This window comes from Dendrobates tinctorius, unplaced genomic scaffold (genome assembly GCF_039654945.1).
Source record: "Dendrobates tinctorius isolate UK_male_01 unplaced genomic scaffold, ASM3965494v1 ptg000155l, whole genome shotgun sequence".
Taxonomy (NCBI): Eukaryota; Metazoa; Chordata; class Amphibia; order Anura; family Dendrobatidae; genus Dendrobates; species Dendrobates tinctorius.
In genome coordinates, this window is record NW_027361822.1 from 12,951,677 (window position 1) to 12,978,984 (window position 27,308).

Sequence of the window (27,308 nt, forward strand, 5' to 3'; positions counted from 1 at the left end):
ACACGGCTCCGCTCCGTACACCTCGTACACACACGGCTCTGCTCCGTACACCTCGTACACACGCGGCTCTGCTCTGTTTACCTCGTACACACACAGCTCCGCTCCGTACTCCTCGTACACACACGGCCATTTTCCGTACATCTCGCACACACACGGCTCCGCTCTGTACACTTGTACACACACAGCTCTGCTCCGTACACCTCATACACACACGGCTCCGCTCCGTACACCTCGAACACACGTGGCTCCGCTCTGTACACCTCGTACACACGGCTATTCTCCATACACCTCGTACACATACGGCTCCGCTCCGTACACCTCGTACACACACAGCTCTGCTCCGTACACTTCGTACACATGCGGCTACGCTCTGTACACCTCGTACACACACGGCTCCATTCTGTACACCTCGTACACACACGGCTCCATTCTGTACACCTCGTACACACACGGCTCCGCTCCGTACACCTCGTACACATGCAGCTCCGCTCCGTACACCCCGTACACACACGGCTCCGCTCCGTACACCTCATACACACACAGCTCTGCTCCGTACACTTCGTACACATGCGGCTACGCTCTGTACACCTCGTACACACACGGCTCCATTCTGTACACCTCGTACACACACGGCTCCGCTCCGTACACCTCGTACACATGCGGCTCCGCTCCGTACACCCCGTACACACACGGCTCCGCTCCGTACACCTCGTACACACACGGCTCCGCTCCGTACACCCCGTACACACACGGCTCCGCTCTGTACACCTTGTACACACGGCTATTCTCCATACACCTCGTACACATACGGCTCCGCTCCGTACACCTCGTACACACACAGCTCTGCTCGGTACACTTCGTACACACACGGCTCCGCTCCGTACACCTCGTACACACACGGCTCCATTCTGTACACCTCGTACACACACGGCTCCGCTCCGTACACCTCGTACACATGCGGCTCCGCTCCGTACACCCCGTAAACACACGGCTCCGCTCCGTACACCTCGTACACACACGGCTCCGCTCCGTACGCCTCGTACACACACGGCTCTGCTCCGTACACGCCATACACATGCGGCTCCGCTCCGTACACCTCGTACACACACAGCTCTGCTCCGTACACTTCGTACACATGCGGCTACGCTCTGTACACCTCGTACACACACGGCTCCATTCTGTACACCTCGTACACACACGGCTCCGCTCCGTACACCCCGTAAACACACGGCTCCGCTCCGTACGCCTCGTACACACACGGCTCTGCTCCGTACACGCAAGGCTCTGCTCCAAGCACGTCATAGACACAGGGATCCGATGCTCTGCTACATACACTGAGGTACCTGATCATGTGACCCCTGACTCCTCCCCTCTGTGACTGATCACATGACTGTGACCTCATCACAGGTCCTTGCAGCTCAGAGCAGCCATCTATCTAGTGTGCGGCGCTCTACTAGTTGTGTGTTGTATGAAAGAAATAAATCACCTCATTCTCCCCTATGTACAGTCCCATCCTGCAGGACCTCCCTCTTCCCGGTTACCAGTAAATGTGTGCACTACTGCTTCCTGGTATGACCTATGTATTGTGAGGAGGCTCCGCCCCTTCCAGTGACCTCATCCCCCTCTCCGGATCTGCTCCATTGTGGACAGGACCATATCTGCTGTGCTGCTCTGCAGGAGGAGGTATGTGCTATATTCTGCTCCACATTCACAGCCTCCGGGATCAGCGCCCTCAGTACAGGACCAACGCCACAGACATTTAATGAGAAATCCCTTTAAAAATTAGGGAAATCATTATTATTATTATTATGCATTTATATAGCACCATTTATTCCATGGCGCTTTACATGAGAAAGGGGCAAAAATAGACAAGTACAACAAACAAGAGTAGAGGCACACACAGATACAGAAGGAGAGAGGACCCTGCCCGCGAGGGCTCACAATCTACAGGGATGGGTGAGGATACACTAGGAGAGGGTAGAGCTGGCCATGCAGCGGTTCAGTAGACTGAGGATCACTGCAGGTTGTAAGCTTGTCGGAACAGGTGGGTCTTTGGGTTCATTATGAAGGTTTCCGCCGTGGTAGGCGAGAGTCTGATGTGTTGGGGTAGAGAGTTCCAGAGTATGGGGGAAGCACGGGAGAAGTCTTGTATGCAGTTGTGGTAGAAAGAGATAAGAGGGGAGTAGAGAAGGAGATCTTGAGAGGATCGAAGGTTGCGTGCGGGTAGGTACCGGGAGACCATGTCACAGATGTAGGGAGGAGACAGGTTGTGGATGGCTTTGTATGTTGTAGTTAGGGTTTTGAATTGGAGCCTCTGGACGATAGGAAGCTAGTGAAGGGTTTGGCAGAGAGGAGAGGCTGGGGAATAACGGAGAGACAAGTAGGTTAGTTGGGCAGCAGAGTGTAGGATGGATTGGAGTGGTGCCAGAGTGCTGGAGGGGAGGCTAGAGAGTAGGAGCTTGCAGTAGTCGAGGTGGGAGATGATAAGGGCGTGCACTAGTGTTATTGTGGTTTCATGGTCAAGGAATGCACAGATCCGGGCAATATTTTTGAGTTTGAGGCGGCAGGAGGAGGCGAGGGCTTGGATATGTGGCTTGAAAGAGAGGGCAGATTCGAGGATCTCCCCAAGACACCCAGCATGCGGGACTGGGGATAGCAGCCATTGACATTGATAGATAGGTCTGGTAGAGGGGTAGAGTGAGATGGAGGATAGATGATGAATTCTGCTTTGTCCATGTTCAGTTTTAGAAAACGAGCCGAAAAGAAAGCTGAAATAGTAGACAGACATTGTTGGATTTTGGTCAGTAAGGAGGTGAGGTTGGGTCCATATAGGTAGAACTGCGTGTCATCGGCGTAGAGATGATACTGCAAACCGTGGGATTCTATTAGCTGTCCCTGGCCGAAGGTGTAGATGGAGAAGAGTAGGGGTCCTAGGACAGAGCCTTGGGGAACACCGACAGACAGGGGGCGAGGTGAGGTGGTGGTATGGGAGAGGGTCTGTTAGATATGAGGAGACACAGGATAAGGCCAAATCTGTGATGCCAAGAGATGAGAATCTGTAACAGGAGGGAAAAGTCCACAGTGTCGAAGTCAGAAGACAGGTCCAGGAGAAGGAGGACAGAGTAGTGTCGCTTGCTCTTGGCGGTGAGTAGGTCACGGTGACTTTAGCTAGGGCAGTTTCAGTTGAGTGATGTGGTCGGAAGCCTGATTGTAAACAGTTTTTCCATTTCTCCAGATTTCTATAGAGAGAAAAACCCGACATTTCCATTATTCCCTGTAATCTCCACCCCAGAGAGAAAGCGTCATCTGTCCCCAAACCAGAGTGACCTCCCCTGTATACATGAGCACAGCCAGCGTTATATTGGACTAACATCAGTAACATCAAAATGGTTTAATTACCATCGTGATTTGTTAATTTTTTTTTTTAAGCGATAACTCCTGGTGAGTTAGCATTGGGTATCAAAGATAGGTAGATCAAGATATCAAAGTGCCAAGGAAAGATAAGGAAGAACTGAAAATTAAAAGTCAACAAATGGAGTAAAACAGGATGAGTTACAGTGCTCAGCATAAATGAGTACACCCCAACACTTTTAGCTTCCTTTCAGAATCAACATTTTCTAGGTAATACCATTCTACAAAATAATCCCACAAAAATGGGCCATTGATAGCAAACAAGATTTGTTATTTTGCCACACCCAAAAAAGTAATTTTCCTAACAAATTAATTTAAGACAATGATGCAAAAATGACCACACCGCGATGAAAGTCTTAGTGTGATGCTAGTCACTACTCAACATGAGGCGGGGTAGTCAAGAGGTCCAGGTCAGTACCAAGAGGGTTCGTATTAGGCAAAAGGAAAAGACAAAAACGTAGTCAGGTAGAAGTCCGAGGTTAGAGTATCAGGAAGGTAGCGGATCAAGACAAAGGGGTAAATCAAACGAAATGTCAAAGGTAAATCCAAGGTCGGCAACAGATCAGAATGCAACTCAGAGCACAGGGCAGCCACACACACCTCTTGAGCAAAGCTACAACTGGCAATGATCTGACCATTGTCACAGTGCTAAATAGCCCCATAGTCACCCAGAATGAATGATATCTGGAAGTGATCCCACAGACCCAGCCAGATAGGACGGCTGAGTTGTCATTCACAATACTCACATCTCTGCGTCAGATTCGGTGATAGACCTTCATTTATAACCCTGACAGCTCAGCCACCCCTCGATCGCATAGTGCGGCAGAGGTTTTATTCACAGTGTCCATAGGAAACCTTGAGTCATGCAATCATCACAATTAGGAGAAAAGCTAAAATTTAGACTACAAGATTCTAATTAACAAGAAATTGACTACTGGTAAGTTTAATTAATAATAATAATAATAATTTTTATTTTTATATAGTGCTAACATATTCCGCAGCGCTTTACAGTTTGCACACATTATCATTACTGTCCCCCATGGGGCTCACAATCTAAATTCCCTATCAGTATATCTTTGGAAATAGTCCAATTAGTAGTTTAATTAGTCATTAAACAGGTGTACAGGGCACAGGTGACTGTAAGAGACTGATGCTTCACAAAGAGAACACCTTCCCATTTCATGCTCTCAGCGATGGCACCACATGGAAGAGAAATGTTACAAAACCTGAGAAATTTCTTTAGACAAGAAAGGTGAAGGCTACAAAAAGATCAGAAAAGCTTTACTTATCGGTCAAAATACTGTGGAAAAATGATACAAAAATTTAGCAAAGATGAAACTTCTACCATCTCACAGAGACGTCTAGGCAAATCACGGAAGTTGCCACATAAACGTTGAGTGTCTGATGAGATGGGTTGAAGAAAATCAACAAAAAAAAGAAATAGAAAGCCAAACAGAGGTGAGTGTTCTGCGTGACACAATACAGTATATGCTGCATAGAAATGGCATGCATGTGTGTCGTCCACAAATGAAGTGTCTCCTAAAGCACATGCACAAAAAAGCCTGCCTATAATTTTCCAGAGCCCACGCTGAAAAATATGAAGACTGTTGGAACTCTATACTCTGGAGTGATGAGATCAATATAAATGTTTTTGAAACTGACTGCTTCAAAACTGTATGATATAACAAAGGCAAGGAGAACAAAGAAAAATGCATGGTACTTACAGTGAAACATGGTGGAGGCAGTGTCCTTATGTGGGGCTGCATGAGTGTTGCTGGTGTTGGGGAGCTACATTTCATTGATGGCCTCATGAATTCACAGATGTACTGCTCTATAGTGAAAGAGAAAATGCTACCATCACTCCCTTGGTAAACGAGCACTTTTCTAACATGACAAATCACACATTTAAGGCCACTGCTGCATTTCTGAAGAACAACAGGGTGAAAGTGATTCAGTGGCAAGAGTCTCCTGATCTGAAGCCAACTTAACACTTTTGGGGAATTCTGAAGAAACAAGTTGTCATCACTTTCATTCCAGTATCCAGGCTCTAAAAGAGGTTGCTCTTGCATAATTTGAAGAATGGAAAAAGATAGATGTTGCAACATGTCGCCAACTTGTTCAATCAACAATCAAGGCAGTCATACACAATGCTAGCTGTAGTAGTTTTTGGTGTGGGGTGTACTTATTTTAGTTTTATCTAATTTGAGTACAAATGAAGATTTTTTAATTAAAGTTATATTATTAAAGTGTTAGTCCGTAACCCAAAAGTAACCCCTATCTGTGGACATCGGCACTCAGACCATCCTCATGGAGTCGATTTCTAATCGTTTGTGCAGACACATGCACATTCGTGGCCTGCTGGAGGTCATTTTGCAGAGCTCTGGCAGTGCTCCTCCTGTTCCTCCTTGCACAAAGGCTGAGGTAGCGGTCCTGCTGCTGGGTTGTTGCCCTCTTATGGCCCCCCCCACGTCTCCTGGTGTACTGGCCTGTCTCCTAGTATCGCCTCCAGCCTCTGGACAGTACGCTGACAGACACAGCAAACCTCCTTGCCCCAGCTCGCATTGATGTGCCATACTGGATGAGCTGCACCACCTGAGCCACTTGTGTGGGTTGTAGAGTCCGTCTCATGCTACCACGAGTGTGAAAGCACAATCAACATTCAAAAGGGACCAAAACATCAGCCAGAAAGCATTGGTACTGAGATGTGGTCTGTGGTCCCCACCAGCAGAACCACTCCTTTATTGAGGGTGTCTTGATAATTGCCAATAATTTCCATCTGTTGTCTATTCCATTTGCACAACAGCATGTAAAATTGATTGTAAATCAGTGTTGCTTCCTAAGTGGACAGTTTGATTTCACAGAAGTTTGATTTACTTGGAGTTATATTCTGTTGTTAAGGCCTGTTTCACACATCCGTTTGTCACTATCAGTCAAAATCCACCGTTTTTCAGAAAAAAACGGATCCGCCATTTTTTTTTTGGCGGTTCCTTTTTTCCCCATTGACTTGCATTATCGGCGGATTTTGACTGACTCTCGTCCGTTGCATCCGTATGTCGGCGGATCCGCCAAAATTTTGGCGTCCGCTGACATCACCGGATGGACAATGCAATGTTTTTTTGGCGGCCGGATCCGCATTTTTACCTTTTGCTACACATTTAACCCTGAATCCAATCTGGCTGCTCGAGAAAATCCTCTCTCTCTTCTTTCTCTCTTCTCTCGTCCCGCCTGACGATGTCCCGGCTCCCGTCCCGCGATGTCCCGGCTCCCGTCCCGCGATGTCCCGGCTCCCGTCCCGCGATGTCCCGGCTCCCGTCCCGCGATGTCCCGGCTCCCGTCCCGCGATGTCCCGGCTCCCGTCCCGCGATGTCCCGGCTCCCGTCCCGCGATGTCCCGGCTCTCGTCCCGCGATATCCCGGCTCTCATCCCGCAATATCCCGTCTCTCATCTGCTACATCGGCGGTATTTTTTTTTTTTTCAGCGCGGCTCCTTTAACTTTCCCGGCTCAGCGGATCCCGGCGCACCAACGGTCCGGTGGCTCCCGTTGGTATTTCGACGCCTATGGATCTGTTCTCCGCCATTTTGGTGGATTACAACTGAGAAGAAAAACGTAAGTGTGAAACAGGCCTTAAGTGTTCCCTATATTTTTTTGAGCAGTGCACTGACGAGCAGCTGCTTTGATGAGATACTCATTTCATATTCCAACTCATATAAAGAGAGAGAATACAACATCTACATATTATAGCTACTCATATTTCCCATTATCTTTATTAATTGTGTTTTTACACGGGATCTTTGTGATGTTACATCATCATCTTCTCCCTATTCAGGTTCCTACAATATCGGATCCTCTCAGTAGAGATCTTCTAAATAAGAGAATTTTCCTGATTGACCCATTAAGGATGGATAAGGACAAGGAGAAGATGGTGGAGAGGATATTAAAATTAACCCTAGAGATCCTTTTCCGGCTTACTGGAGAGGTGAGAGATTCTTTTGACATCATATTATATGTTTCTATGGGAATAACATGGACAGAACTGGAGAGGTCAGGATTCTGGAAATGTCTGGTGTGAGATTTATTAATGTGTCTCTCCATAACCAGGATTACACAATAGTAAAGAAGACCTCTAGTGAGTGCTTTCAAGACCCTTTGTTTGAGGGATGGGGAAGACCCCTAAGCCCAAACACGGGGCCTCCACCTCACCCCCTGATACATGAGGACATCAATGAACAGAGGATCCTAGAACTCACCTACAAGATGATTGAGCTGCTGACTGGAGAGGTGACACTGTTGAGAATGCTGGGATATTATAAAGTAACACTTTGAAGGGATTGGGGAGATGACGATATCATTGAATGTATCAGGTTCCTATAAGGTGTCAGGATGTCGCTGTCTATTTTTCCATGGAGGAGTGGGAGTATTTAGAAGGACACAAAGATCTGTACAAGGACGTCATGATGGAGGTTCCCCAGCCCCTCACATCACCAGGTAATAGACAGGACTAAACACACACGGCCTATAATTATCTGTATGTAAAGAATGAATTCAGTCCCTGTATGTGTTTCCTCCAGTTCTATCCAGTAAGAGGACAACACCAGAGAGATGTCCCAGTCCTCTTCTTCCACAGGACTGTAAACAAGAAAATCAGAATCAAGAGGTAGATGAAGAGGAGTGGGAGTATTTAGAAGGACACAAAGATCTGTACAACATTGTCGTGATGGAGGTTCCCCAGCCCCTCACATCACCAGGTAATAGACAGGACTAAATACACGCGGCCTATAATTATCTGTATGTAAAGAATGAATTCAGTCCCTGTATGTGTTTCCTCCAGTTCTATCCAGTAAGAGGACAACACCAGAGAGATGTCCCCGTCCTCTTCTTCCACAGGACTGTAAACAAGAAAATCTGGATCATGAGCTAGATGGAGAGGAGTATTTAGAAGGACACAGAGATCTGTACAATGTCCTCATGATGGAAGTTGCCCAGTCCGTCACATCACTAGGTAATATACTTATAACTTACTTGTAATGAAGCGAGGTTTCTGGAATGTCATATTTATTTATCTTTATACCGAATAGCACTAGTCTACACAGTATACTGTCTGCAAACTGTCTGAAGAAGGTCTGGTTGACCGAAACGTTACTGAATTCATTTGTTGGATTGAAATTCTGATTAAAATTTGAAATATTTCTTGCATCTTTAAGAGTGCCAGATTCTTTTTCTTTTCTGAATATATGGAGTGGTAACGTATCCAGGCACCTTGTCTTTATGCAGAGTGACATATAGTATATCCTAGTTAAATGAGATTGTGGAGACAATGTGGCTGACAGCCGTTTTGTGTATAAGTCATGCTTCCTCTGAGCCATCGGCTCACACGCGAAACGGCTGTCAGCCACATTGTCTCCATAAATCTCAGTTTGGACCCAAGTAGCAATCCTAAAAGTCAACATCAACCTTTTAACAATCCTTGCCACATGACGTATGATTAAATACTCAGTGCAAAGCAAGAGATTTGATTTGGCTGTATCAGGGACCTCTGACTGAGTTCTAAGGGGAGATGTCTCTCGGCAGTGTTACGACTCATAGGCCATACACATTACCCCTTAGACCCAAGTCAGAGGTCTCTCATACAGCCAAATCAGATTTTTTGCTTTGCACTGAGGAGGGACAACATCCCGAAACATGTCTGAAAAAGGGAGAATCTGGTTTGGCTTTTATCCTAAGTCATGTGGCAAGGATCATTAACAGATTGATATTGACTTTTAGGATTGCTACTTCCAGTAGGTGGCATTAGAGTTCTAGTTCTATTCCTCTCTGAAGAGGCAATTTAAATCTTTAATTTCCCAGAGGAGCATTGCAATGCCGATAAGACTCCTTACAGTGGCATGTCAGGCATGTTACTCTCCACAAGGAGAGACTTTACCTCTTAAACTCCAACTAATCACAAAGCAACCCATCACATAGCTCGCCCAGTGGAAGACACCGCCACACTTTCTAATATACTCTACAATGGCACTTGCTATAAAGCTGTGGCTTCTTCGTACATGACCATTCTTGACTGGAACTGTGTATTGAGCTGTCAGCAAGAGTGTGATATATACACCTCACCTAATAGCAATAACTGACAGGTCCCTAATAATTCTCTGACATTTTTGCTGTAAATGTGTGGTGAAAGACACACTGACAGCCTGTTGGCTGAACATCATGATATATGGGGTGGATAGCCTGATAATTTAATGTGAATTGGGGTATCCCAACTTACCCATGGAAAAAAGACGAATCAATCTGATGGATTTAAACATGCAGATAAAGTGAAACCTGAGGCATCAGGCAGTACTTATCTCCCTTTTCTGCCCACTAAACGCATGCATATTTGGGTGAAGTGAGCATGAATGACTCTAGGTGAGTGAGGAGGGGGCATCAGCTGCCTTCTTTACTACTAGACCTGTCATTTTGGCTCTACCACAACCAAGATGGCTTTCTCAGTGGCATAGGGCGACGTGGAAAGTCTGAACCACACATGCACAGGACTGGCATGGATCAGTTAACACATCTCTCCCCATAACATTGTGACAGGACTCAAAAGGAGGATAACAGGAATGAGTATACATTAGAAATTGAAATTTTATGTAGAAGTGTGTTACAATGTCATTAGAATATTTAAGTTCTCTTATTCAAAAATGGTAAAAAACAACATTTTTATTTGTTAGCAGGTGAGTGTATCAGGAGCGCTCATGGACATGTGATGTCTAAAGATTTTAAGGCAGATGTCAGTGGTATCACATCGGATATATTTGACGAGGCCTCCGTTATCCCAGATATACCACCAGACCTTCACAGCGGGGCTGTAGTATCTGATCCTTTGAAATTGGTCCTATCTTCTGATTCATCACAGATTGTTAAGCATAATAAAATTAACAAAAGGGATGGTGAACAACAAAGAGCGCAAACAGGGGAGAAGCAATTTTCATGTCCAACATGTCAGAAATGTTACACTCGGAAATCAAACCTTGTAAACCATCAAAAAAGTCACTCGGGAGAACCTCCATATTCTTGTTCAGAATGTGGGAAATGTTATAATAATAAATCAAGCCTTGTTATACATCAGAGAATTCACACAGGGGAAACTCCATATTCATGCTCACAATGTGGTAAAGGTTATAGGAAAAGATCTCATCTTGTTATGCATCAGAGAAGTCATACAGGGGTGAAGCCATATTCCTGTTCAGAATGTGGGAAAGGTTATAATAATAAATCAAATCTCGTTATACATCAGAGAATTCACTCAGGGGAGAAGCCATTTTCATGTTCAGAATGTGGCAAAAGTTATAGGAAAAATGCTCATCTTGTTATACATCAGAGGATTCACACAGGGGAGAAGCCATTTTCATGTTCAGAATGTGGGAAATGTTTTATCCAGGTATCCCATCTCATTGCGCATCAGAAAAGTCACACAGGGGAGAAGCCATATTCATGTTCAGAATGCGGGAGATGTTACACTCGGAAATCATATCTTGTTGACCATCAAAAAACTCACACAGGGGAAGCTCCATATCCATGTTCTGAATGTGGAAAACGTTTTAGATGTAAATCAAAACTTGTTTCACATCAGAAAATTCACACAGGGGAGAAGACATTTTCATATTCTAAATTTATGAAAAGCTTTGAAAGGAAGTTAAATCTTGGTCAGAAAACTCACAATGCGGAAAAACCAAACCAACAGGAAAAGGCATTTTCATGTTCAGAATGTGGAACAAGTTTTCACCATAAATCAAGTCTTGTCAGACATCAGAGAACTCACACAGAACAGAAACCACTTTTATGTTCGGAATGTGGGAAATGTTTTTACGATAAATCAAGCCTTGTTATACATCACAGACTTCACACAGGGGAGAAGCCACATTCATGTTCAGAATGTGGGAAATGTTTTAACTGGAAATCAAGTCTTGTTTTACATCAGAAAAGTCACATGGTGGAGAAGTAATTTTTAAATTCATAATAAAGAAAATGTTTTTCTTTGGCAGGACGTTTTGTTAACCCTTGCCCACTCACACAGGGGCAAAGTCATAATTATGCCCTGCATATGGAAACTATTTAGTCAAACATTCTTAAGTCTTTGTTGACAGTGCATGGGAAGAGCCCACACCATACACTGTGGTGCTGACTACCACCATGACTCAAGAAATCAGAGCTAGCACTAATAACAGCAGATTAACCCTTTACGTGCTGCTGTAAATTGTAACAGTCACATTTAAAGGGGACTTTACAGTTTGGGAATACTCATATACACCATCTGCTGTTTATTTTGAAAAAAAAAAAGAAAATCTGTTTTACTCCTCATCCTGGGTCCAGCCTTGAGTCTTTGCTGCTGCTCCTCTGTTTCTGTTATTGTCTGCAGCGCTGTCTTCAGGTCACCAGCGCTGCAGCCCATAAGTGAACTCAGTGGCTCTGCCCAAGTGGATGGCACGAGAAGTTCAGAGCTACTGAGCTTAGTTATTGGCTGCAACACTATCAATGTGGCGTCAGCACTACAGACAATAACAGATAATGGAAGCAGCAGAGAAGGTTCAGCGCTGGACCTGGGGAGGGTGAGAATAGTTCAGTTTTTTCTAAATGTTTTTTTTTTAAACAAGCTGCAGCCAGGGACAGGGGTTTTCTGAAACTAGAAAACCCCTTTAAATAGCAGTCGCCATGATATTACGAAACATATTCTTGACCTTTTGTTGACATTTTTATATACAGTAGATGTGACCACTTAATGCATTGTGGGTGTTGGCTGTGTTATACAGTCTTCACCCGGAATCAGATCTAGCGCTGATAATCACATATTAACCCCTTAAATGCGACTGTAAATAGTAACAGTGACATTTAAACGGTTAGATACAGTGATGAGGAAAATTTCCAATACTGCTACTCTAATCCATAATTTGCCAATATGTTATATTATTTCTTGTGCGCCAGCTATATACAGGCTTTATAAAATCATGTTTTGTTTCAGAGCTAAGAATCCAACGCTGAGAATGCAGATATTGTTAGAATGTGCTATAAGATACAATTCTAAAGATAAGAGATTCTAAGGCTGGAGTCACACATAGCGACTCACCAGCGATCCTGACAACGATATCAATGTGTCAGGATCGCTGGTGAATCGCTATGTGATCGCTGGTGAGCTGTCAGACAGCTTCACCAGCGATCAGCACAGCGACGCCGAGCGCCAGACGTCACTGTGCACATTAGTAACCAGCGCGCTGATGCAGGAAGCTGGTAACTGATGCAGCTCCCTGCATCAGCGCGCTGGTAACTAAAGTACACATCGGGTATCTAAGGGACGCACGTCCCTTGGATACCCGATGTGTACATTAGTTACCAGCAGATCGCTGGTCTCCCGCCTGTCACACGCAGCGATGCGTGGTGGCCAGCGGGAGACCAGCGATGGAAGAAATGTCCAGTGATTTCCAAGAGCGATCAGCGATACCGGCAGGGGGGCCGGTCGCTGACCGCTGTCACACACAGCGATCCCGCTGGTGAGATCGCTGTTGTGTCACAAAAATTGTGACTCAGCAGCGATCTCGCTAGCGAGATCGCTATGTGTGACGGGGCCTTTACAGAAACCAGACACCTCCAAGCCTTTTGAGACATAATGATTGAAAATGAATAATTGTTTGTTTTGCTTGTGCGTTGTTGAATTATTACTGGGGTGCAACTTACTTTGATGGCATTGTGGGTTTTTGATTATTTAGTGACAAAGATTTTGTAATTGAGGGAGAAAGGTTGAACTTGATGGATTTAGGTCTTTTTATCAATCTATGTAACTATGTAATTTGAGCATGTGCAGAAGACCATTGAATTTTGATTGTAATAGTGTAATCTTTGATAGCGGTCTCCATATACATCTTTTTCTATTGTATCTCTATACCATTTTTAGTTCTAACTTTTATTCTAAATAAACTTCCTTTTAATTAAAATCACCAGTGAAGACTGGATCTTTATTAGGAAATGCACTTTTTCTGTATCAAGAGGCATCACTTCCATCAGCTAATCAAAGTTGTTGGAGGCTGTATTCCAAAGAAGCCTACTCTGTAGCTGAGTCTTGTTGGAGGTCATTCATTTTCCTGTAGACTACAATATTGTTCAAGCGATCACAGGATCAAGTACAGTAAATAAATGAAGAATGCAAAAACAAAAAATAGTTTAAAAAATTCTATATATTTTTGAACTATGAAAAAGCCCTAAAACTTAAAATCAGCCCCAAGTTATTAATTAATCAATTTCCATATTGTATTTTTCTTACAGTATACAGTATGTCTATTTTCTTTTTTTCTGTATGTATTTTATCCACTTTTTGCACAAATAGAATCTGATCCATTTACTAAAGGCCCCGTCACACACAGCGAGATCGCTAGTGAGATCGCTGATTTTGTGACGCATCAGCAATCTCACCAGTGATATCGCTGTGTGTGGCACGCATCAGCGACCGACCCCCCCGCCGGGTATCGCTGATCGTGCAGGATCATCCTGGGCTGTTTTTTGATAGTTGGTCTCCCACTGGCCAGCACGCATTGCTGCATGTGGCAGCGGGAGAGCAACGATCAGCGAGCTCCCAACGCTGTAAGCAGACGCTGGGAGCTGGTATCCAAGGTAAATATCGGGTAACTAAGCGAGCGCGTCGCTTAGTTACCTGCTGTGTACCTTGGATACCTGCGTGCTCGCACTGGGAGCTGGTATCCAAGGTACACAGCGGGTAACTAAGTGCCGCACGCGCTTAGTTACCTAATATTCACCTTGGATACCAGCGTCCAACGCGAGCACGCAGGTATCCAAGGTACACAGAGGGTAACTAAGTGATGCGCTCGCTTAGTTACCCGATATTTACCTTGGTTTCTAGCGTCCTCACTGGTCCTGATCGCTGGTGAAATCTGCCTGTTTGGCAGCTCACCAGCGATCATGTAGCGAGGCTCCAGCGATCCTGATAAGGTTGTATCGTTGTCGGGATCGCTGGTGCATCGCTATGTGTGAGGGGGCCTTTGCAGTCTATGGGGCTGTTCACATTTCTGGGTTTTTCTTGTATGCTGAATGCCTGCCTCTGGCGGTTTTAATCACAGCTGGATCTTACCTACACATATAATTGTAGGCTATCAGCCCAGGAGAGGTATCATATTAAGTTAGGTCCCGTCAAACTAAGCGACGCACCAGCGATCCCGACAACGATATGACCTGGTCAGGATCGCTGGTGTGTCGCTACATGATCGCTGGTGAGCTGTCAAACAAGCAGATCTCACAAGCAATCAGGACCAGTGACGAAGCGGCGCTTAGTTACCCGCTATTTACCTTGGATACCATTCCCAGCGCAAGCACACTGGTATCCAGGGTACACAGCGGGTAAGTAAGCAACGAGCGCGCTTAGTTACCCGCTGTTTATTTTGGAAACCAGCTCCCAGCGTCTGCTTACAGCGCTGGGAGCTCGCTGATCGATGGTCCTCCGCTGCCACATGCAGCGATGCGTGCTGGCCAGCGGGACACCAACGATCAAAAAATGGCCCAGGACATTAGAGCACGATCAGTGATACCCGGCGGGGGGGGGGTGGTCGCTGATACGTGTCACACATAGTGAGATTGCTGGTGAGATCACTGTTGCATCACAAAACTTGTGACTCAGCAGCGATCTCGCTTAGTGTGACGGGGGCTTTAGGTCCCCAGCAAAGAAGGTCACATTGTCGTCGGCTGCTGGGCATGTATGAATTGGCCAATTTATGTTCTAAGTATCTTCATTTTAACTTATTTTCTAGAGCAGTAATTCAATTCAAATGTCATATATTCTATATCTAAATACTATAGCGCTACAGAGTGCAGCTTTATTTGTTAGTTACATAGGAGAGTGGATACTTAGCTTGCACCTGATCACTTATTTACTGTTTGGAAGTGACAGTCAGTCTCTGGTAGTTGCAAAAAATATTTGAATTTTGATCCTACTCACGGATGAAAATCAGTCAGGCAAGTCTATATGTTAATGAAGAACTCAGACAAAGCACACAGATAGCATTTTTTGTTGCATAGAGCTGTCTGTTTTCCATGGACTGATTGGAGACATTTGAGAAACCTCTATTTTTTATTTTTTTGCATACTAGAAAAACTGAGGAAACTCAGATGGTAAAAGCTCACACTGATTAAACCTTGTAAAAACTTGATAAAAAACACAGAAAAATCTTTTTTCACATTTGGAAACTCCTCCCCCCTCCAAAATAAAACTAAAAAAAATAAATCAAAACTGATGTGTTGAACCAAATAAATTCAAGGTTGTTTTATTTTGTGGTAAAGAATTTTATGAGGGGGATCACTACCCATCTGGATGTCACTAGTGTGCAAGGGATGTAACCAAGGTCAACTTTAGCATTAGCATTTAGCAACTTTACTGAAACTGCCCTCACTAAAGCCTCTAATGATGTACTAACAGCTAAATCTAATGGTCTCTTCGCCATGCTAGTTCTCCTGGATCTCTCTGCAGCATTGGACACTGTGGATCATCAGCTCCTCACTATGCTCCGCTCCATCGGCTTCAAGGACACCGTTCTCTCCTGGTTCTATCTCTCTGACTGCTCCTTCACTGTATCTTTTGCTGGTTCCTCCTCTCATCTTCCCCTTACTGTTGGGGTTCCTCAAGGATCCGTCCTAGGCCCCCTCCTCTTCTCTTTATATACTGCCCCTATTAGACAAACAGCAGATTTGGTTTCCAGTACCATCTCTATGCTGATGACACCCAATTATACACCTCTTCTGACATCATGCCTGCCTTTTTAGAAAACACCGGTGATTGCCTTACCGCTGTCTCCAGCATCATGTCCTCCATCTATCTGAAACTGAACTTGTCAAAAACTGATCTCCTTGTGTTTCCTCCCCCTATTAACCTACCTATGCCCAACATTGCCATTTACCTGTTTTATCCTTCCATTACTCACCATCAACATGCTCACTGTCTTGGGGTTATGCTTGATTCAGATCTTTCATTCACCCCCCCCCACACACATCCGCTCTTGTTATCTGCACCTCAAAAACATTTCTAGAATTCAACCTTTTCTTACTTTCGACTCTGCAAAAACTCTTAATAAGTGACAAAAATAAAGCATTTAGAGAATTAAAGCAAGTAGGTAGTGATGAGGCATTAAATAAATACTGAAAATTAAATAAATTCTGTAAAAAGCAAATCAAAACAGCAAAGATTGAGACAGAGGGACTCATTGCCAGAGAAAGTAAAAATAATCCCAAAATATTCTTTAACTACATAAATAGCAAGAAACTAAAAAATGATAGTGTTGGCCCCCTTAAAAATAGTCTAGGTGAAATGGTGGATGAGGATGAGGAAAAAACCCAGTATGCTAAATGACTTTTTTTCAACAGTATTTACACAAGAAAATCCCATGACGGATAACATAATCAGTGATAAAAATTCTCCATTAAATGTCACCTGCTTAATCCAGCAGGAAGTACGGTGGCGTCTAAAAATCACTAAAATTAACAAATCCCCGGGCCCGGATGGGATACACCCCCCGAGTACTGCAGGAATTAAGCACAGTCATAGATAGACCATTATTTTTAATCTTTAAAGATTCCATAATAACAGGGTCTGTACCACAGGACTAGCGTATGGCAAATGTGGTGCCAATATTCAAAAAGGGGACAAAAACTGAACTTGGAAATTATAGGCCAGTAAGTTTAACCTCAATTGTGGGTAAAATTCTGGAGGGTTTTCTAAGAGATACTATACTGGAGTATCTGAAGAAGAATAACCTCATGACCCAATATCAACATGGGTTTACAAGGGACCGTTCCTGTCAGACTAATTTGATAAGCTTCTATGAAGAGGCAAGTTCCGGACGGGACCAAGGAAATGCAGTGGACGTGGTATACATGGACTTTTCAAAAGCTTTAGATATGGTGCCACACAAAAGGTTGATACATAAAATGAGAACAATGGGGATAGGGGAAAATATGTGTAAGTGGGTTAAGAGCTGGCTCAAGGATAGGAAACAAAGGGTAGTTATTAATGGAGCACACTCGGACTGGGTCACAGTTAGCAGTGGGGTACCACAGGGGTCATTATTGGGCCCGCTTCTTTTTAACATATTAGTGACCTTGTAGGGGGCATAGAGAGTAGAATTTCAATATTTGCAGATGACACTAAACTCTGCAGGGTAATCAATACAGAGGAGGACAATTTTATATTACAGGAGGATTTATGTAAACTAGAAGCTTGGGCTGATAAATGGAAAATGAGCTTTAAAGGGGATAAATGTAAGGTCATGCACTTTGGTAGAACAAAAAAGAGGTATAATTATGTGCTTATCTGTAAAACACTGGGCAAAACTGTCACTGAAAAATACCTGGGTGTATGGGTGGACGACAAACACATTTAGTGGCTAGTGTCAGGCAGCTGCTGCAAAGGCAAATAAAATAATGGGATGCATTAAAAGAGGCATAGATACTCATGAGGAGAACATCATTTTACCTCTATATATATAAGTCACTAGTGCAACCACACTTGGAATACTGTACAGTTCTGGTCTCTGGTGTATAAGAAAGACATAGCTGAACTGGAGCGGGTGCAGAGAAGAGCGACCAAGGTTATTAGGAAACTGGGGGTTCTGCAATACCAAGACACGTTATTACACTTGGGGTTATTTAGTTTGGAAAATCGAAGGCTTAGGGGTGATCTTATTACAATGTATATGTCATGATCCAGTTTGGATCTGACAGTTTAAATTCAAAGTGAACTTTTTTTCCTTTGGCTTGGTGCCAAAGTGGGTTGATTGCCCCCGGTGGCAATTAGAATTATTACACGTGGTGTTGTTCATTCTAAATTGCCCCGGTGGTGGTGAGCGGTAGTGCATTTAAGTTTCTGTGGTTTAATGTGCACTTAATTACAAATCAGGTGTTAGGCTCTATAAAAGAGAGTCAGGTGTGTTCAATCACTGTTGGTGATATTGTGTGTTAGTCATTCACAAGGAAGCCTGGGTGAAAGAAGGAGCTGAACATGAGTTCTGCGCAGCCCAGCCAGAGGGGACGAGTGGCAGCTATGTGGTCTGCAAGAAGGGCCGGCATGGCGTGGTGGAGTCACAGTTTATGATGTCGGCAGGAAGTGCTTGCATGGCTTGGTGCATGGGCGACTATGGAGAGAGTTGCACTCAGCATGCGGGACTTGGTTGCTGAGAGCTGGACTCAAGCAAGCTTGACTTTTTGGGCAGGAGCTGAACTCATCTCTGGGACTCTATTACTGGACTTCTGCAATTGGTGGTGGACTCTGCTCCAAGGCTGCACTATGGTGAAGGATCCAGTTATGGTGATGGATCCGGGTGGAGGAGAAGATGCACGCAGGTGGTGGGCTCTGTTGCTAGGAGCGTACGCAACAGAGCAAAGCTAAGTGGTGTTTCCCCTGTTTTGTCATCTTTCCTCATGTGTGTTTTAGTGCAGTGGTGGGATTAGTTTCCGCACCGACCAATTTCCTAGTGAGGGTTTAGGTCAGGGCGAGCTAGGGTTTTTACGTTCCTGTGCGCGCCCGGTGCGGAACCGGCATAGAGAACGTTAGGAGTGCAGGGACACTGGCTCAGGGGAGCTCAGGAGGTCTCCACTTCCCTATTCCCTATCGCAGGGCCCACCATTGTTAATGTTTCCCAGGTTTCCCTTATTGTTTAAATTCGCCTTACTGGAGGCGGGGTTTCCAGACTTGTATGCACGTGTTTATTATTTAAATTCGCCCCACTGGAGGTGATGTATCCAGGGTCACGTGTGTCATATGGGTTCGCCTTGCGGTACTCGCTGCGTCCAGACACACGTGACAGTATAAATATATGTGGGGACAGTGCAAAGACCTTTCTAATGATCTTTTTACTCTTAGACCTGTGACGGGGACAAGGGGACATCCTCTATGTCTGGAGGAAAGGTTTAAGCATAATCACAGACGCCGATTCTTTACTGTGAGAGCAGTGAGACTATGGAACTCTCTGCCATATGATGTTGTAATGAGTGATTCCCTACTAAAATGTAAGAAATGACGGGATGCTTTTCTTGAAAAGTATAATATTACAGGGTATATACACTAGTTTCCTTAATATTGCGTTGATCCAGGGAGCTAGTCTGATTGCCGTATGTGGAGTCGGGAAGAAATTTTTTCCCCCAATGTGAAGCTTACTGTTTGCCACATGGTTTTTTTTTTGCCTTCATCTGGATCAACATGTTAGGGCAAGTTAGGAGAGGATATGGGTTGAACTAGATGGACTTAAAGTCTTCCTTCAACCTTAATAACTATGTTACTATGTTACGGTTTCTCTTATTCATTCTCGTCTGGACTATTGTAACGCTCTACTAATCGGTCTCCCTCTTACCAAACCCTCCCCTCTCCAATCTGTCTTGAATGCTGCAGCCAGGATCATATTCCTCACCAACCTTTACATCGATGTCTCTACCTTGTGCCAGTCATTACACTGGTTACCCATCCACTCCAGAATTCAGTATAAACTTATTACCCTCACCTACAAATCACTCCATTATTCAGCATCACCCTACATCTCCTCCGTTGTCTCTATCTACCACCCTACCCGTGCCCTCCATTCTTCTAATGACCTGAGGTTAACATCCTCAATAGTCAGAACCTCACACTTCTGTCTCCAAGACTTTTCACGTGCTGCACCAATTTTTTGGAATGTACTAACCAGGTTAATTCAATTAATCCCCAATAGCCACAGTTTTAAGCATGCCCTAAAAACACATTTTTTCAGACTGACCTACCGCCTTAACACATTATTCTAACTATCCCTGTGTTGCCCATTCCTGCTGGCAGGAGAGAAGAATGAATGAAAACTCGACGTGTGGTTCCCCTCATTTTCTGAACCAGCCAGACGAAACTTACAGCTGGGGCTGCAGCCCTCAGCTGTCAGCTTCATCAAGGTTCGTTTCTCAAGAATAGAGGGGTCCCCACGCTATTTTTTAAATTATTTAAATAAATAATTTAAAAAATTGTCGTGGGGTCCCCCTATTTTTGACAACCAACCTGACTAAAGCTGACAGCTTAGGGCTGATATTCTCAGGCTGGTAAGGGGCCATTGATCTTGGCCCCTACAGCCTAAAAGCAGCAGCCCCCAGCTGCCCAGAAAAGGCGCATCTATTAGATGCGCCTAATCTGGAGCTTTACCCGGCTCTTCCCACTTGCCCTGTACTGGTGGCAAGTGGGGTAATAAAGGGGTTAATGCCACCTTTCTATTATAAGCTGACATTAAGCCTGGATTAGTAATGGAGAGGTGTCAATAAGACACCTATCCATTACTAATCCTACAGTAAATAAAGGGTTAAATAAGCACACTCAATAAGAATAAACTATTTTTAAATAATTAAAAAAACAGCGTGGGGACCCCTCTATTCTTGAGAACCAACCTTGCTGAAGCTGACAGCTGAGGGCTACAGCCCCCAGCTGTAACTTTCGTCTGGTTGGTTCAGAAAATGAGGGGGACCCTATGTCGGGTTTTCATTCATTCTTCTCTCCTGCCGGCAGAGCATGAGAGAAGTATCACAGCCGCGGTCAGCACCAGACGCCGGGAACAGCGCTTACTGTAGCGCTTCTTCCCGGCGCCGGTGCCACACGGAAGTACCACATGTCCACACAGACATGGATAGCTCGGGTACAGATTTTTCTGGTACCGGAATTATCTGGATGTGTGAAACTGCCCTTACATGAACATCCAATTTCTTACATTATGGCTGGTCCGAACAATGAAAGCAATTGTTACCATCTACCTTTCATGGCTCCCGTATTTCCTCATAGACTGTAAGCTTGCGAGCAGGGCCCTCATTCCTCTTGGTATCTGTTGCCTTATGTGATTTTTGTTATGCAGTTATGTCTTTTGTCTGTACAAGTGATTGTCTGTACAAGTCCCCTCTATTGTACAGTGCTGTGGAATATGTCAGATATGGTCAAATTGTTCTTTGAAATAATTGGCCACATTGTCAGTGCGGAGATCCGTGGTTGTGGCTTGCACTCTTGGATTGAGGAGGGAATGAAAAGTGTCAGGGTGTGTGCACACGTTGCGGATTCTACTGCTGATTTTTCCATACAAAATCCGCATCTCTTGGAAGAAAACGCAGATGCGTTTTTGCCATGGACTTGATGCGGTTTTTCAGTGTGGTTTTGCCTGTGGATTTGTATGCATTTTTGTAAGCTAAACAAAGATATGCTATTTAACAAAAAAAAAAAAAAAGATTTGTGATGTAATTTATGTCCAACCTGCTCTTTTACATTTGTACAACCCACACTCCATTACACACACAGACAGACAGATGATGGTAGGTAGATAGATAGATAGATAGATTCGGCCCCCTGCAACTTTTCAACCTTTTCCCACATATCATGCTTCAAACATAAAGATACCAAATGTAAATTTTTGGTGAAGAATCAACAACAAGTGGGACACAATTGTGAAGTTGAACAAAATTTATTGTTTTTTTTAAATTTTTGTGGAAATTCAAAAACTGAAAAGTGGGGCGTGCAATATTATTTGGCCCCTTTAACTTAATACTTTGTTGCGTCACCTTTTGCTGCGATTACAGATGTAAGTCGCTTGGGGTATGTCTCTATCAGTTTTGTACATCGAGAGACTGAAATTCTTGCCCATTCTTCCTTGGCAAACAGATCGAGCTCAGTGAGGTTTCATGGAGATCGTTTGTGAACAGCAGTTTTCAGCTCTTTCCACAGATTCTCAATTGGATTCAGGTCAGGACTTGACCATTCTAACACCTGGATACGTTTATTTGTGAATCATTCCATTGTAGATTTTGCTTTATGTTTGGGATTATTGTCTTGTTGGAAGACAAATCTCCGTCCCAGTCTCAGGTCTTTTGCAGACTCCAACAGGTTTTCTACAAGAATGGTCCTGCATTTGGCTCCTCCATCTTCCCATCAATTTTAACCATCTTCCCTGTCCCTGCTGAAGAAAAGCAGGTCCAAACCAGGATGCTGCCACCACCATGTTTGACAGTGGGGATGGTGTGTTCAGGGTGATGAGCTGTGTTGCCTTTACGTCAAACATATCGTTTGGCATTGTTGCCAAAAAGTTCGATTTTGGTTTCATCTGACCAGAGCACCTTCTTCCACATGTTTGGTGTGTCTCCCACGTGGCTTGTTGTAAACTTTAAACAACACTTTTTATGGGTATCTTTGAGAAAAGGCTTTCTTCTTGCCACTCTTCCATAAAGGCCAGATTTGTGCAGTGTATGACTGATTGTTGTCCTATGGACAGCCTGTCCCACCTCAGCTGTAGATCTCTGCAGTTCTTCCAGAATGATCATGGGCTTCTTGGCTGCATCTCTGATCAGTCTTCTCCTTTTTGAGATGAAAGTTTAGAGGGACGGCCGGGTCTTGGTAGATTTGCAGTGGTATGATTCTCCTTTCATTTCAATATGATTGCACAGTGCTCCTTGGGATGATGTTTAAAGTTTTGGAAATCATTTTGTATTCAAATCCGGCTTTTAACTTCTCCACAACAGTATCATGGACCTGCCTGTTGTGTTCCTTGGTCTTCATGATGCTCTCTGTGCTTCAAACAGAACCCTGAGACTATCACAGAGCAGGTGCATTACAGAGACTTGATTACACACAGGTGGATTATATTTATCATCATTAGTCATTTAGGACAACATTGGATCATTCAGAGATCCACAATGAACTTCTGGAGTGAGTTTGCTGCACTGAAAGTAAAGGGGCCGAATAATATTGCACGCCCCACTTTTCAGTTTATGAATTTCCACAAAAATGTAAAATAACCAATAAATTTCGTTCAACTTCACAATTGTGTCCCACTTTTTGTTGATTCTTCACTAAAAATTTACATTTGGTATCTTTAAGTTTGAAGCATGATATGTGGGAAAAGGTTGAAAAGTTCCAGGGGGCCGAATACTTTCACAAGGCACTGTATATGGGATAGATATTTAGATAAATATGGGATAGATAAATAGATAAATAAATAAATAGAAAAAATCAATGTTAATCTAGCTGTATCAATGATTGTAGGTGCGGTTGGATATAATTTTTTGCATGCTAACATGCACCTTATATATGTAAACACTATGATGGTCCTTATATTTACTGCAATGTAATTTTCATACACTTTGATTATGATTTATATTTAATATATGCTAATTTTTGTATATTGGTAAATTGAAAAGATATGTATAAAAAGTGCACTATTCTATGGTAACACTGTGCTTGACAAAGACAGTGCTGTGAGGTCGAAACGTTGCACCACTTGGCGCTGGATTAAAGTCCACAATTTTCCCTTTAACTGGAGTGCTGCCTGCTTTTTTTCTATTTAGATAGATAGATAGGTACGGGATAGATAGACTGGGATAGATAGATAGATAGATAGGATAGATAGATATATGGATTTATCTATCTATCTATCTATAGATATATCCATAGATATTTCCATAGATATATCCATAGATATTTCCATAGCTATTTCTGTAGATATATCCATGTTTATTAACAAGCAATATGTTTCATTAAAAAAAACAAGAAAAAAAATGGCGGAAGCTCCCGCGCAATTTTCAGCACCAGAGGGGGAAGGCCGCCTGCCGGGGGTCAATATTTGTAGCCTGGGAAAGGAAGTAATATGGCACCTTCCCAGGCTATGAATATCATCCCGCAGCTGTCTGCATAGCGTTTACTGGCTATTAAAATAGGGGGACTCCAAAAAAAAATGACGTGGGGTTCCCCTATATTTTATAGCCAGAAAGGCTACGCAGACAGCTGCAGGCTGATATTCATAGCCTAGGCAGGGGCTATGGATATTGGCCCCCCTGGCTACAAATACCAGCCCACAGCCACCCCAGAAATGGCCCATCTATAAGATGCGCCAATTCTGGCATTCTTCACCTGCTGTGGATTTTTTCATTCTGTCTCCCAAAGATCACAGTAAGGCTTGGCGCACATTTATCCTGCGCACTGCACTGAGCGCTTACACCAGAGTTTCTGTGTAAATCTCTGAAAATACATGATTTTGACAGAACCCTCGGAAGAAGATTCCCCATAATGAGGCAGATGGAGGCACTGTGGATGCCATAAGACCTGTGATCCGGTGGTGTCCATCTTTTTAGTAATACATAAACGCGCTGTCAACCTGTTTTGTACACCTCTGAAAATAAAGACGCCGCTGAACAGAGGCCAGATGGAATCCAGCGTAACTCTGCTGCCTCATTATAGTGAATGGATCCCTTGGGGGTTTCATCTGAATCATGTCACTTTGAGATTTAGATGGAAACCCCAAAGTAAGTGGTCAGCATTGAGCGCCGGATAGCTGTGATCCCAAACTTTATGTAAAATGTTCCCAATAAAAGCTTCAATTCAATCCACAAAAAAAGCAAGTCCTCATTCAGGTCTGTCATCTGCTAACGGCAATATAGGGGGCTTTCAAGTTACTGCTAGTACAAAGGCAAAGCGTTATGGCTACTCTTCCCCCTAAAAGAAATTCTGCGCTCCCAAATTCAAATGCCCCCTTCACTTCTGAGCCCCCCACAGTGTACCTAAACCACATATATCATCCACATGTTTGGCATTTCTGTAGTGACGAGAGCCTGCCTCATTTACGGGTGCATGTATCCAGAAGCACGGGCTGGGCATAAGCTACTGGTGAAGGCAACATACTGGTCACTACAGTGGCAGTTTGCAATTTTCAATCCACAACATCCACTACTGCCTCTTTATGGAAAACACTTATGGAGTCAAAATAATCACTACACTTGTAGATAAATTCCCAAAGGGGTGTAATTTCCAAACTGGGGGTCACTTGAGGGGGATTCTGCTGTTCTGGCATTTAGGGGCTCTGTATATAGAGTCCGGAAACTAATTTGTTCTCCAAGATTCAAATAGTACTCCGTCCCTCCCGAATCTCGCTGTGTGGCTAAGCAGTACTGTACAGCCACATATGGGGTATTGCCAAGTTCAGCAGAAATTGTTTAACACATTTTGGCACCATTTTTACCCATTTTCCAGTGTGAAAAAGTAATATCTGGGGCTAAAACTATTTTTTAGAGGAAAACTATTTTTTAGTGGTAAAAATGTAATTATTTTTTCTTCACTGCCCAATGGTATAAAATTCTGTGAGACACTTATGTGTCAATATGATCACTCATTGAGAGGTGTAGTTTGTAAAATGGGGTCACTTTCGGGGGTTTCTGCTCTTCTAGCACCTCAGGGGCTCTACCAATGTGACATGAGCCCCTCAAAACAATGCAGCAAAACCTGCACTGTAATATGGCGCTCCTTCGCTTTTGACCTTTGCACTGGGCCTCAAAAGTAGTTTTCAACCTCTTATGGGATATTGATGTATTCAAGGGAAATTGCACAACAAGTTGTACTGTTCGTTTTCTACTATTACCCCTTTTAAAAATTGCAAACTTGGGGTCAAAGCGACATTTTAGTGGAAAAAATAGCAATATTTAATTTACTCAGCCCAGTTTTATACAAGTTTATGAATCGCCTGAGGGTTAAACATACTCACTACTCCCCTAGATGAATTCCTTGAGAGGTATAGTTTACAAAATGTGATCACCTGTGGGGGTTTGTGCTATTTTGGCGTGTCAGAGGCACATCAAATATAACATGGTATCCGCAACCTATTGCAGCCAAAATAGCGCTCATTCTCTTTCCAGCCCTATCATGCCCCCAAGTAGTTGTTTTTCAACAAATATGGGGTACCTACGTACTTTGTAAAAATTGCACAACATATTTTGGAATCCCTTTTCTCCTGTTACCATTGTGAAAATGTAAAAACATGGGTCTGAAACAACATTTTTGTTGGGAAAAAGTGTTTTTTGATTTTCAAGGCTCAACTTTATAAAATTCTGTGAAGCCCCTGAGGTTTCAAGGTGCTCACCACACATCTAGATAAAGTCCTTGAGGGGTCTAGTTTCCAACATGGGGTCATTTGTGGAGGGTTTTCTACTGTTTAGGCACCTCAGGGGCTCTCCAAACGCGACATGGTGTCGGCTATTGATTCAAGCTAATTTTGTATTCCAAAAGTGAAATGGTGCTCCTTCCCTTCCAAGCCCTGCCGTGCACACAAACAGTTGTTTTCCTCCACATATTAGGTATCGGCATACTCAGGAGAAATTGCACAACAAACAGTATGGTGCATTTTCCCCTTTTAACTTTATGTAAATGCAAAAATCTAAAAAGATTTATTTGGGAAAAATGTGATTTTTTTTTATTTCCACGGTTCTACATTATAAACTTCTGTGAAGCACCTGTGGGTTCAAGGTGCTCAATAGACATGTAGATAAGTTCCCTAAGGTGTCTAGTTTCCAAAATGATGTCACTTGTTGGAGATTTCCACTGTTTAGGCACATCAGGGGCTCTCCAAACGCGACATGGCAACCGCTAATTATTCCAGCATATTTTACATTGAAAAAGTCAAATGGCGCTCCTTCCCTTCCGAGCCTTGCCATGTGCGCAAACAGTAGATTTCCCCCACATATGGTGTATCGGTATGCTCAGGAGAAATTACACAAAATGTATTGTCCATTTTCTCCTGTTACCCTTGCGAAAGTAAAAAAAAATTAGGTCTAAAAGAAAACTTTTGTGAAAGAAAATTAAATGTTTATTTTTTCCTTCCACCCTCCAAAAATTCCTGTGAAGCACCTGAAGGGTTAATAAACTTTTTGAATGTGGTTTTCAATACCTTGAGGGGTGCAGTTTTTAGAATGGTGTCATTTTTGGGTATTTTTTTGTCATATCGACCCTTTCATAATCACTTCAAGTATGAGGCGGTCCATAAAAAAAATGGTTTTGTGAATTTTGATGTAAAAATGAGAAATCGCTGGTCAACCTTTAACCCTTATAACTTCTAAGAAAAAAAAATTATGT

General features: G+C 43.5%; 1 protein-coding gene across 3 annotated transcripts; it reads left to right on the plus strand.

Moving 5' to 3' along the window:
• Positions 1-1,416: 1,416 nt before the first annotated feature.
• LOC141051205 (uncharacterized) lies at positions 1,417-13,377 on the plus strand. 3 transcript variants are annotated; one of them, XM_073548079.1, is made up of 7 exons: positions 1,418-1,683; positions 7,239-7,388; positions 7,511-7,690; positions 7,774-7,897; positions 7,981-8,157; positions 8,241-8,411; positions 10,120-13,377. In XM_073548079.1, exons 1-7 carry the CDS (start codon positions 1,579-1,581, stop codon positions 11,391-11,393), a joined length of 2,181 nt encoding a protein of 726 aa, XP_073404180.1. In that variant the 5' UTR covers positions 1,418-1,578; the 3' UTR covers positions 11,394-13,377. The 3 variants fall into 3 exon arrangements, with proteins under 3 accessions (XP_073404182.1, XP_073404180.1, XP_073404181.1); XM_073548080.1 differs by having other exon boundaries at positions 10,123-13,377; XM_073548081.1 differs by lacking the exon at positions 7,981-8,157 and having other exon boundaries at positions 1,417-1,683.
• Positions 13,378-27,308: the final 13,931 nt, after the last annotated feature.